General features: G+C 36.9%; 1 protein-coding gene across 4 annotated transcripts in view; it reads right to left on the reverse strand.

Moving 5' to 3' along the window:
• The window catches only part of PTPRG (protein tyrosine phosphatase receptor type G), a 705739-nt gene that overhangs the window by 311594 nt on the left and 379801 nt on the right, over positions 1-14344 (reverse strand). For all 4 annotated transcript variants that reach the window (XM_081072430.1, XM_081072431.1, XM_081072429.1 and 1 more), the window contains exon 3: positions 2241-2420. In XM_081072430.1, coding sequence (XP_080928556.1) covers positions 2241-2420 — 180 coding nt within the window. The remainder of the gene's footprint in view (positions 1-2240; positions 2421-14344) is intronic.

Here is a 14344-nt window from a genome sequence, read left to right on the forward strand (position 1 = left end):
ACATGGGGAGAGTCGAGGGGGGTGGTGAAAACTTGTGTACAAATAACATGACGGTACAACATGTCTTTCATGAGCTGAAATGGGTGAGTCAAGGTACAGCAGAGAGTAGCCTGCTATAAAGCCAGAATGAGAACTGTTTATGAGGATATTATGAAAAAGAGCCCAAAGCCAGGAATCATTGTGCTGAGTTGAGTAGGGAGCAATTCTATGAACATATCAGGCCAACCCAAAGCAATCAACCATGTATAATCCCAGACAAATGCTGGTTTGGAGAAAGAAAATGGATCCCCAAAGCTGCACGTGCAGCCAGGTAGACTACAAGAAAAGGCAACTGTGACTCACGCCATGACTGGGACCAAAGGGCTGATGGTGAAGTCATTTTAGCCCAGCATGAGGGCTTCAGGCAGCCAAGGCTCCTAAAAGGATTCCTAAGAGTGGTTCTTAGTGACATCCTCCGTTACAAAGGGGTGGGGGGGTGAGAGAGAGAGAGAAAGAGAGAGAGAGAGAATGCTTGTTTTAATGGGTTAGGGATATAAGATTCCAAAAATAAGATATGAAAAATATCTTTAGCACCAATAGAATACTAGATAGCACTAGTCAGAGATGTATCATTAACACTCTGATGTTTACTTTCATAGCAGACAGTGGGGCATAGAAAGACATTCTCTGGTACTTCCATGGACAATTTATAACTGATAGCTGCACAATGGAGATTAAGAGGGAGGCGGCTCTGTGCATTAGAAATGGTGAAAACGTAATGTTTCATATTCATAGATCCCAAAGCCCAATTCACAGGAGGATCAAATTGCTGGTCTGATACACAAAGGGATGAGTAAACGTTCATCTGCATTTTAACACAGTAAGAAATATTAACAAAGCAAAACCTCATGGAAGATAAGAATTTTATTTCCACTGTCCAAGAGAACTTTCTGCAATGACAGAATGTTCTCTGCCTCTGCTGCCTGATATCGTGGCTACAACCATATGTGGCTACTGAATCGTGGCATGTGAAACACGGCTAGTACAGTATCACTCACAGTGACACATACTCAATTGCAATCCCTATCAAAATTCTAATGGCATTTTTCACAGAAGTAGTAAAAACGGTCCTAAAATTCCCACAGAACGACAAACAATCCTGAACAGCCAAAGCAATCCCGACAAAAAAGAACAAGGCTGGACTCATTATACTTCCTGATTTCAAACTATACTATAAAGCTATAACAATCAAAAAAGTATGATATTGGCATAAAAACAGACACATAGACCAAATGAACAGAATCAAGAGCCCAGAAATAAATCCACACATATACAGTCAACTAATATTTGACAAAGGAGGCAAGAATACTCAATGGGAAAAGAATAGTTCCTTCAACAACTGATGCTGGGAAAATGGGATATTCACATACAAAGAATGAAACCGGACCCTTACACCTTTTACCACTCACAAAAATTAACTTCAAAGGGACAGAAGCCTTAAATCTAAGACCTGAAACTGTAAAACTCAGAAACATAGGGAAAAATCTCCTTGACATTGGTCTTGGTAATGGTAATTTGAATGACACCAAAAGTACAAGCAACAAAAGCAAAAATAAAGAAGTAAGACTATATCCAAAAAGCAAAAGGAACGATGAACAAAATAAAAAGGCATACTGTCACATGTCAATGATTTCTCAATACACCTGGAAAATAAACAAGTCAAGTGACCCCCCTCCCCCAAAAAACACCCATGAAGACCTGAATGCGTATCTTCTCTGATTTCAAACACAGTAAATAAACAATTTAACAAAGGGAGGGGAGAGAGTAAACAAAATGTGGCTAGCAGAACTGAGGAAGTGAATTTTAATCTTACTTCATTTTGTTAATAAAATAAATTTAAATTTACATAGCCATATGTGGCCACTGGCCCATACTGGACAGAACAGATTCTTGAAAGTCCATCCTATATACTTTACATATGTTGACACATTTAATCCTTACAACCCTATTAGGTTGATACAATTTTATTATCCATGTTATGATACTTCTTTGAAATCTGAGGTACAGAGTGGTTAAGGATTTTGTCCAAAATCGCATAGCTAGTAAAGCAAGAGGCTGGTTCTCAAACTCAGGGCGGAGTCCCAAGCTCTCACTGAGCTATACGTTCTCCCTAGCTATGTTCACCACGTAAGGAGCAAGTCGTGGTTAATCCAGAACTAGTTCATGTTACTTTGTGGACAGGTGAAGAAGACATAGTCTACCTGTTTTCCCTGTGTTTTTCATCCAGGTTTTGTTAGAAGACTCATTGTCGAAGCCATCGAGTTGCAGCTCCTGGTACTCTTCCCCAACACGGGCGTGCTGGTCTAAAATGTCTATAGGAGACTGGTGACGGCCCCCGCAGCTGACACTAGATGTCACCCAGTGCTCAGGCCCATAGGCACCTGTTAAAAGAAAATGATACTTCAATCCTCATGGCTCAAGGGTCAGGAATGGAACAAACAAGAAGTAGGATGCCAAGCACTGCATCTCCCAAGGTACATTTTCCTACTCGTCCCCACTCCAAAGAAGTCAGTGCATTGAAAACTAGGGATCCACGCCATTTGCTTGATAGGGCTAGACAATGTAAGAAAAGATATGTTGCTTAAGATAGTTTTGCTTCTTGAGTTGTAATCAAACATTTGCTAACTTTATCTGTAATCAGATTAGGGGAGTTGAGCAGGTCAGTTGTTCACATTTTTTAAAAATTTTAAACAAGTTTCTAAAATAAGCAAAGCATTTATTCACCAGTAAATGCCTTAATCAATTTAGCATGCTTTGCTATTATGAAAAGCATACTAATCACAACTTTCTTATTTCTTAGGAGTCAGTGAACCAGAAAAGGAAAAAATAAAAAACGAAAGCAACGCAACACTAGACAAGTGTCATTACAAACAATCTAGGCAATGAGACAGGGTTTTCCTTTGGCTAATTGTAAAAGATTTTTTAATGTGGCCAGAGTTTGTACACTTGTGAATCAAGGCACTCACCTCTCTGTCTTAAGAGATGCAGATATAAGGTTTCCTTCAGACTGGATTCAACACTCACACAAATAAAGATTTTGGGGGGACATATGCCACAAAACAAAGTTAGAGAATGCAGAATGCATAATCCTAATGAGTCAGAAAAAACACACTGTATCTGTTTCTCTGTCCTATTTGGAAATATTCCGGGGTGATGTCTACTAAGTTGATAAGTACCTGAGATTTTTCTGCCCCCTATCTTTAACTTTCTTAACATGACAAAGCAGGAGAAGATTGTTGGGGGAAAAAGATCCTTTGCGAGAAAGACTAAGATAAATCTCTTTTTGAGAATTCAATATAGAGTAAGTCTAAACTTTACAATTTTTAGAAGATAGAACTTAGGCTAGCCAATCAATAAAGCATAGTTTGTGTATATACGTACATATACATACACACGTGTTCCGAAGCTTTTTAGTCTTACATTTCTTCACATATCAAATAGAAGATGAATGGCCAAAGTGATTTTAGGAGACCAACTCGTCCAACAACACATATTTTGCTCTACAGCTAGTCTTGTATGATGGAGGACACAAAGACCCCTGAAGGTAAGTCTCCCTACTACTAAACGAGTCTCCCTACTACTAAACAAGAGCCCACACCTGTTGCCAACCCCCCACCACACACTTATTTGGCATGGGCTTCCCCATTCCCCTAAGTCTGATAGAGCTCACAGCTGATATAAACAATGGTACCATGAAAAAAACAAAAAACACAGAAAATCTTTTCCGTCATGGTAATGCAAGGTTCATGACTGCAAGAACAATTGACATATCAATCTAAAAATGATTCTCATTTTGTTATCTGGCAAATAACTTGGTCTCATTCTAGCCAAGGTCATTTCCCCTAATCCTCATCCCAAACAGTAAAAGATAGTATCTAAAAAACAAAACAAAAACATAAATGTTCACTGATTGGTAAAGATTTAGCAACCTTGGAGCACTTTTCAAGTTAGTTTACAAGTACTTTCTAGAAAAAGTTAACATCACCATTTTCTTTGCTATAAAGACTCCAACTAAATTCAGAATGGTCAAGGTCTTTTCACTCATGTTATTTTGCCTCTTGGTCAAATTCGCTAAAGATGCATTTGTGATGAGTCATAAAGGAACAGAGTGCATCTGCATATATTCTAGTTTAACTTTATTTTGATGTTGCATTAACATATTTGAAGAAAAAAAAGGAGATGAAAGAGGACATAATGAGTCCTCTTTATCCTGTCCACTCTTTAAATTTTCTTCCAGGTACCAAAAAATTCCATTGAAAAATTGAATAAAGTGATTGTTGATACATTTGATGGCTGACCAAACGTAAATTCTGTTTAGCTACAATTGGGCCCATATGTTCAAATTATGGAAACTACTATTTTAATATTGTGTGGGTGTGTGTGCGCACGCACACGTACGTGCACAATGACTTTTAGAAACACATCAGTACAAATTACTCAATGGAAAAATAAATCACCGTAAAATAAATCCAAACATGTATGACCCCAAAGACATACAAATGCAAGCCATCACCTGCGAAAACATACAGACACCTGATAATTAACAAACTAATAAAAAAAGGTACTCTGCAACCTCTGAAAGTACTTGCAGTTCATATTACTTCTGATAACCTTCCACACATGGGTACTCTGAAAATATAATTAGGGTTCCTACGGTGGGGTTCATTTACTCACTGGTAGCAATCTGAAGATTTAAGCCGACTACATGCCTGCTTTCACATTTCCACCCAATATACATTCAAGTGAAATGTTAATTGAAACGGATCTTCCACTTCAGATTTTAAATTAATTCTTCTTTGGAGGGCTTCATGCTCCAGACACCCTTGCTTTACAGAAACCCCTATGTCATTAGTGGAGGAAACAGAACACTTTTTCCAGGCTTGCGGGTATTGATTACCTATTCTCACATCGAAGCACCACTGCCACTCCACCCTGTATAAATCTCTTCAGTCTTAAGACACTTTATAAAGGACTGAGAATTATATCATTAATCATTTGTAGTTGCACAAGTCTCTCAGTATTGAATGCTTTGTTTTTCAGAACTTTAAATAAATGCTTTTAAGTAAGAAACATGACACTAAATAAAGACTGTGGATAACTTAAACCTCGTTTGGGGTAGGAAAAAAATCAGCAAGAAGCCTTCCTCTCTCAGATATGACACTGCCCATCTAAAACAAGAAGGAAAAGTCACTTGCACATTAGTTTACCCTTACTGACTTGCCTGGATGAGCAGGATATTTACATTTTGGCAGCTGGACCCTTTTCGAACAGCTCAGCAACTCGGACATGGCCACCTAATATACAAGGCTATCTTCTCAAAACGGGAGGGGTGAAGCACACAGAAGAAACCACAGGGCAGTTGGAGCTGCCAAAAGTAATTTCCCACGTTCAGAATCTTGTAGGAATGAAATCTTGATGGAGACATACTGCCAACATATCAGTACTAAAAAATCTATCAGTTTAGATTGAGTTTCTCACTCAACTATAATGAGAAATACTTTCTTTTTAATGAATTAAAAGGAATGCCTCTGAAACCTCTGGCTAAATGTCTGATCTCAGCGTAAATATCTCCATGTCAGAGAAACTTCCGTGGACTGCACCCCCCTGGCGATAGGTTCTCGGTTTCCTTCGGACATCGTATTTACTATTGTCATGTATTTTGTATTCCTCGGTGTCTGCCTTCACCACTAGGTGGTTACTCTACGAGAGCAGGTTCCTTCTGCATCTTGTTCAACTTCATTCCAAAGCCTCGCACAGGGTCTTACATACAGTGAGTCCATAATACCTGCTTTTGGGGGCATAAGTAAAGGAATTGGAGATGCGGTTAAAGGGTTGCATAGTTCTGCCCTCTAATGATACGGACAGCATGTTCTCTGCATTATTTTGGTTTTAATTTTATACTTCTATCTGCTGACTGCTTACTAACTCTTCCTCACTCTCTTCACCTGTACAGTCAGGATGTAAAATTCAGAAGTAAATATTTCTTTCTCTAGTCATTAATATATAAAATTAGTCTGAATGGTGATAAGGTACAATATAAGCTGCAAGTATATGGAATCCATGTGCAAATTTCACAAGCCCACCAAGGGCGAGTGTGGTTTTTTAAAAGAAAGGAATGTGACATAACTTTGCTTTCAATGCCTTTTGTGAAGCATGATTATTTTTAGTGTTCTCTTACTTTGTTCTGTTTTAACAGAGTACTCTAATCAAAGCAGGTCAATCAAGGAGGAAAATTAGTCTTGTTAATCAATTCATCACTGTATTTTTTAAAAACATTAATTTGACACTTGCTTAGTACCAGTCACAGTGCTGAGCAATGGGTGCCAGCGAGCAGGGCTGCCCCAGGTCCCTGGGGCTGCCTGCGGTTCAGTCTTCTCTCATGAACGCTGGGGAAAATTCACGGTGTCCACGACAAATGGTGGTTGTGAAGATTAGAGGAGGTAATCCATGTACAAGTACTTATAACAGTACTAAACAATAAAACTCAGTAAGTGGTTGCATGCTGTAATTATTGCCATCCTTATTGTGTTATGAAATGTGCAGCAAAGCCTTCGAGAGCCTGACTATCTAATGGCAGAAACCAACATGCCATCCAACCAAGAGCTAAGGTAGGTGGAGGCAGGCATTGCGCGGTACACAAAGAGAGAGCAGGGCCTCCCTCAAGACAGCGCTTCGAGAGGAGGTGACCCTTGAGGGGACTCACTACCTGAGGTTCAGTAGGTCCTTAGCCTTCCCACGCGGGCAGAGAACGAGAATCAAAAGTAGAGTTGGCACCTCTGTGAGGTGAAGCTTAATCCCAGCACTGGCTGGATTGAGCGACTAGCTTCCAAAGCACAGAGCAGGGAAACAGAAAAATGGCAACTTCTGTTGGGGAAGCCTGGTAAGTAAGTACCACCTTAGCCAAGTAGTAAAGGTTAACATTCCTTACAATATCGTGGATTATCATGTACATCCTCATAAGACGTGATAAGAAGAGCACATAGCCTTTGTGGGATACTTTCTGAAAATCCGTCAACCCAGTCTGCTCATGAAGAAAACATCCAACAAACCCAAACTGAGGAACATTCTATAAAACACTTGGCCAATACTCCTCAAAAAAGCTAAGGCCATGAAAAACAAGACTAAAAAAAACTGTCACAGACCAAAGAAGACTAAGGAATCATGACAAAAAAATGCAATGTGGTATTCTATAGTGGCGGTCCAAACATGGAAATCAGCAGGAAAAGTCATGCACTCTGAATAAAGTTTGGAGTTCCGTTAATAGTAACATGCCAATGTTTGATTCCTCATTGATGCTTGTCATAGGGTCTTTTTTCTGTAGTTGCTCTGACAAAAAGATGAAAACTGTTTATGAAATTGCACAGAAGCCAAATAAAACCTAAGTTTTCTTAAATGGGTTACATTTTAATATCCAGATTTTACTGGATTTACTGTTATATATTTGGGGGCAGGTCTGAGACCTAACAGATGAAGGAGGTGGCACATAATGCTGGGATTATTGTCAGATCCTCATTGCATGAAAGGAATCTGCACGGCGCAAAGCCCAAGGACAAGAGAGGCTGGCCTAGAGAAAATACAGCAAGCTTATGGCTGATATTTCACTATTTAAGATTATATAAAAACTTTATAAAGTTGGACAAATTCACCTTTAAAATTATAGTTAAGGAGCAACATTATTACCTTAATTTATGACTCATGTGTACATTAAAAAACCCAATTCTACTCCTTGGTGTACCACCATCTCATTTTGAGATGCTAAAATTCAGCAGACCAGCATCACGAAGACATATTTCTACAGTAGAACAAATTAACAATTGGAGAATAATTCTAACTGGTCTGCTTAAGGCAGACAGAATTCCCCACGTGAAAATTATGGCAAATAGTGTAAATCTGGGATCACGTCTGAGATCCCACTTGATGTTGTCCAGTGTTTCCTTAAGGAAGATTTAACCCCAAGAACTTGGGTGACATGCATACGTTTTGAACCAAACTAGTTATTTTGTTCAAAGAGAAAAATCAAATAAAAATCTGAGAGAAACATCTAATTTTGCCTACCACCTCCAGCAATATTACTCAAGAAGTCCAAATATGAATATAACTAGCTGGCAAAAGACTTCTTTACATTTTAACTGTCTCACTTCAATATAGTTTGCTATTAATACCTGACCTAAGAAAAAGAGATAAAAGATACTTATAGAACATCTAAATCACACTTTTGTCTAAAAGCAGGGAATTTCAATGTCTATGATTTGTATCCCAAACAATGGTTTCTTTAAATACATAAGAGGTTCTTTGCAGAAAATAAGCATACACCTTGAATTTATTTTACCATAATATATTCAAATAATGGTTTCTACTCACTAATGAAAAGCCATTAAAAATAATGAATTCTGTCTAAATCTAATTAAAAACAAAACTAATATATATGTTATATGCTGTTTCTAGTCAAATATGCTTATTAATGCCTCCCTCAAGGAATTGATATTAAAAGTATTACCTGCATCTTGCTGTATACTTTTAACCAACAGCAACAATCCAAAAATACTTGTATTCATTTTGTTACTTAATAGTATAATTAATGCTTTTTCTCTCAAATCTAAAACACATCTTTAAACTATTCCATTTTTTAATTAAAAAGCTTTATGGGATTTAGTTTATGATTCGTTTACATTCTCCACGACTGGTAATTTAATTACCTGTTGTGCATCAATTGTTTTATAGCTGAAAAAAAAGTGCTAAAAAAGCATTCATATTGCTCTACTGTTTTCATTTTATTCATGTATAATTATAAAGTTGTTCAACACTGTTGATAGGAATGTTCTAATTTTTTAAGCCAGTTAAGAAGGTAAATTTACCTTCCAAATGATAAAATACTTTGGCAAATTTTTCAGTTTTAAATTTTAGGTATAAAAAACTTCATTCCTCCTCCATTTCACATCAATGGTGTGTTTTAAGGTAATTATCAATAACTAACCATAATACTAGAAATATATCAGACAATAACATCAGTCATGGAATTACTTTATTCATTTTTTTTTTAACCAACTATTATTTCCCAGGGTCTCTGTTTTAAGACTGAGTACTAAAACTAATTTCAGGTCAAATGAAAAACAGCACACATTTTTAAATTGGGAGTTTCAGATTCTAACCCTGATGCTGAAAATCTGCCTGGAGCCTAACTGACTGTTCTAAAAAAGGAAATGAGGGTATTACAAAGAATGAAGATGCCAATAGTGGGTGCGGGAGTTCTGAGACATTTCAGGCTGATTGAGTAGTGATGTCTGCATGCGCACATACGCAGTAGTAACGCATGCACCGTGAGCACTCAACTTCCAGACTGGAGAATCCTAAAGGTCCTTCAAAGACAAAGTCTGTACCGGGAATTAAAAAGTTGTATCTCTCAAGTTGAATCTCTCCACATCCAAACATGCAATCAAAATTTCTACTACTAACTGGAATGGTTTAGTCACTCAAAATCTAACTAATGTTGTTTAAAGTTGGGCCAACTTTATTTTTGTTTCTTGTACATACAGCATAGAATTAGTTACAAAAAGCATGTGATCTATAAACAAAATAGTCACAATTCTTATTGTCCGATACCAAACATTCTAGCAAACACTCAACCCCACTGGACACATTCCTAAAAGTAACCACAGGGATGTGATATGGTTAAATAAATTATTATATACAGAGCATGTCCAGTACATGGCACATACTGAGTGTTCAACAAATGTGATGGCATGACTCTGCTCCTGGCTACAGAAATACATAGCTCCTGATTGGTTTTTGGCAATGAGTTTAATCCCCTGTTCCTTAAGAAAGAGATTGACTCAGGAAGGGATGTTAACCCAGGATTAAGCCAATTAGTGCACAGGATTTCCTGTCTGAGGGAATGGCTTAGTTTGGTACTATGCAAAACAAGGCTGAAGACTCTAGTTCAGAGCCTGAGGGAAGAACCTACCTTCCTTCCAGAATGTGAATGAAGAGGAGGTAGAAGAGCAGACTGACTTGAAACCAAGAAAAAAATCAGCTAGAGACCAAAGCTGACAGGTAAACAGGCAAGAGCCAAAACAAAACAAAACAAGAAAAACAAAACAAAACAAAAAAGTGGTAGGACCTGATCAAAACTATTCCTGAAATTTAAATGCTATCTCTGGAATTTTCAATTTAAATGTCTTTGTATTTAAAATACCTTGAGTAAGCTTTCTATTATTTGTAGAAAATATAAAATATAATCAGCATGTTGGTTGAAAGAGACCCACAGTTGAATTATTCAATCCTTTCTACATTCATCACTAAGACGAGAATGTCAAATTATAAAGATAAAAATCATCAGGAATGCATGCTGGATGATGTATATAAGGTTAATATCTCCTGATTCCTCTTCCTTCCTCTGTCCCTCTCTTCCTATCCTCTTTCCCTACAGAAGAGGAATAAACTTGGGGAAGTGTTTAAAGATCTCATTTAGGCAAAAAGAGAGGGGAAAAGCTCTGAAGTCCCCTGCTGTAAATTCTTACTATTGTAACACTGTAGTCACAGGGTAAGAATCCCGGAAAGTCTCAATAGGAACAGTTGCCTCTCACCAAAGTCTTCAGCCTTAGAGAGGAGCCACAGCTCTCCAGTTATTATGCAGGGAAGACTTGTGGAGGGGACCACATATTATTCCCAAAGGTCAAAGCTGCCCCCAAGGGAGGGAAACAAAACTGACATTTAAGGCTGGGATTTCCTTTCTCCAGATGGAAGGCCTTTTCACCCCATTACTCTCTATTGTCAGCATCTTGCCCCACAATGTGTTGTCAAATATAAACTGTTCCAGCTCACGAGAAATTCCAATCACAAGTAGGAAAAGGAAAATTTCCAGAGACAGAATTTGGGAGTTTGGTGTTTGGGAGGGATAACCGTCTCTCTCTCTCTCTATATATATATATACACTAACCTACCAACATAAGGGCTGAGGGAAAAGAACAAGAAAGTGAAAACAGTTTTATGAGGCACTCACTTAACAGCTAAGGGAACTGGTGTGTGTGTGGGGGGGGGGGGGGACGGGAACACACTTCAGAAGGTGCAGACAGGATGGTTAACACCCTTCCTATGACAACTGTAAAAGGAGGAATGTATGCTCCCAAAGGTATTAAGTATTAAACGCTATCTGGGGAAATGTCTAGACATAAAGTGCCACATTTATGAGGTGAAGTCAAAACAACATGATGGATTCTGTGTCTCTCTGTCACACTGTGAATAGTTCACTTTAACTTGGACAAAAGTCCATTACAATAAATTTATAGTGTAAATAACTTCCAATAAAGTGGAACTAGAAAGAAAATCAGAGCGATTTAGCAGAAGGAACAGCGACAAGAACACTAACAACTCCCTTCATTCAACTAATCAGAGGAGCCTTCACTAACCTAGCTGTCTAAAATAACACCCCAACAGTGCTCTTTCCGTATCCTTGGTCATTTCTCTTTCTACCATATGGTCCATGAGAAAATAAGATCCGTGACGTCAGTACTTCCCTATTTTGTTCACACAGCACACAGAACATAATAAATAAATACTGTTCAAAAGGGTTAGGAATTAAGATGAGGCATTCACCAAAAATTCAGTTTTCAAAATCAATAATATTTTAATGCACCATTTTACAGTTTAAAATGAATGCAAAAATTCCATAATGAACAAAATATGAAAACTGTAAATAAGGATATGATCAGTAACAGTGCTCTACAAAGTCATATTGGAGTCTGAGGCAAAAGGAAAAATCAGTAATCAAAAATGTTCCGCTAAAATATAATTTATCTTGATTGATGAGTTTTTTGACACCCTCATCCCAGCCCTACTATAAATTACTGAGTGACATTTACTAGTACACAGCAATAAAATGACATCAATAAGGTATCATCCACTTGGAGAATATTCACTATGTGCCAGGCAAGGTGACGAAACCTTTCTACATTTTATCTACTTTGATCCTTTCAACAACTTCTGTCAAGTATGTAGTAGTTGCCCCACTTCACACGTAACAAAACTGAGGTTCAGAAACTACAAAACTTGCCCTCAGATAGTAAATGACAGATCAAGGAGTCAATTCCAGACTCATGAAACTAACGCATACTCTAAAACAGGGGTTTGCAAGCTGTGACATGTCGGCCAAATCAGGCCCACCACCTGTTTCTATAAATAAAGTTTTATTGGAACACAGCCACATCCATTCATTTATGTATAGCAACGGCTGCTTTTGTGTTATAACACCAGCCTTGAACAGCTGTGATAGACACAACAAAACCTAAAATATTTACCATCTGGCCTTTTGTTTATAATATGAAGGAACTGGCAATAATGTAAATATTCATCAGTAGGAACTTGCTAAACAAACTACATTCATTACTTAATACTACACAGTGGTTCAAAAGTAGATAATCCTACTTTAAGATAAATTCCAAATGGGTCCAAGATTAAAATACTTAAAATAAATAAATAAAAGTAGAAAAAGCAGTTGTGGGAAAATTTGCAGTAGGGAAAGCATTTTTACATATCATGTATAAAGGAAAAAACTGCAAAGTCAGACAAAAACTGACCAAGTCAAATATAGTAAAAATTATTTAATTTTCTGATTCCAGAAAGCACCATAAAAAAAAAAATCAAACAAATAATGAGCAAAATATTTGCAATTCATACCACAAAATGGAAAGTTCTTTAGTATATCAACAGATTCTAGAACTAAACCCAAAATCCCGTATAAAAATGAGCAAAAGATATGAACCAATGGTTCAAACAATGGCAATACAAATGGACCCTTAATATAGGAAAAGTTGCGGTGCCTCACTAATAACGAAAAACACAAATTAAAATTATAATTTGCAAACATCAAGATATCTGATTACACACCGTGAGCAAGGATTTATTCAAATAAGCTCGTGCACTTACTTCTACTAACAGAGTGACACAATCTTTACAGAAGAAAATTTGACAGTAACTATTAAAATTACGTAGTGCACTCCTTTGACCCTGGTGTTAATTAAACAAATACGCTTGCATTTAATACAAGGTTAAGATTATTTGTGGCAGCATTGTTGATAATATCCAAAATTGGAAACAAGATAAAATCCATCACCAAAGGGCTAGTTAACTAAACTATGGCAAACCAGTGCAATAATAGTGTAGAATCAGTGCAATAGAACAGTGTAGAACAAGAAAAAGAAAAAGAAACCTAAGCTACAATGGTAAAACTTACAAGTTACAGTTTTCAGTGTAAAAAACAATATACATTGTAATATGCTATACCATTTGCTTAAAAATAACAAAATAAATGACCATCTATAAATATTTATTGTATGTACATAAAATGCCTCTGAAAGTGTACTTAAGAACTGTAACATTAGATGATGAGGAAATAGATGAGAGATTTTTCACTACTCACTTCTTTTTACTCTTTGAACTTTAAACCATATTAATATATTATTTAAAAGTTAAATTTTAAAAACTCATAGAAATTCACAAAGGAGAAAGGAGTACCTGACACCATTCAGTGGGGAGAAAGCTAGTTGCAGAGCCATTATGATGGAATTACATCCTATGACGTACAGAAAAAAACTAAATATGAACTAACACCAGTGATGAAAAATACACAAAGATTAAGATGAAATTTGCTAAACCATTAATGGTAGTTACCCCTGCGATGGGAATTCCAAAGATGTTAGTACGATATAGGAAGCTATTTATTTTGAGAACACATACATGTAGTACTTCTGTAATTAACAACAACAAAAACTTACTTTAAAAAATTGGACACATACATTTCAAGACCTTGACCTGATAACATTCTCAATGGAATCTGGACCTTCTGAGGTCTTAATACATTATGGCATGCGCTCTCAATGGTGGTAAAATTGCCCCAGTACAGTGAAAGTTTGTTCTTGGGGGCAAAATTTGTTACTTTTTATCTTTAAAGCACAGATAAACAGAGTACATAATCAGATACACAGTCTAACTAAGGTATTAAAATTTCACGGGCTGGGGGTGATTAGGGCAAAAATGTCTAAAAAGACTCCTCGAGGGAGGGGGCAACAATAGACAACAAGATTGAGGGAAAAAGGATTAGGGAATTGGGTGAGCAAAAAAGATCCGCAGGTCTTTTTCATGTGACGGTAAGTCATATCCATATTAAATCAGAAATTCTATTTCAACCTTAAAATGAGACAATTATTTTTTAAAGCCAGTACTACTGAGAAGCCATTATGTTCCTCACTATAATTTTACATTTTAATCCCATATGAAAACCCTGTAAATTAATAATACACCCTGTAAGTAA

This window comes from Rhinolophus hipposideros, assembly GCF_964194185.1.
Source record: "Rhinolophus hipposideros genome assembly, chromosome: 14".
NCBI classification, from domain to species: Eukaryota; Metazoa; Chordata; class Mammalia; order Chiroptera; family Rhinolophidae; genus Rhinolophus; species Rhinolophus hipposideros.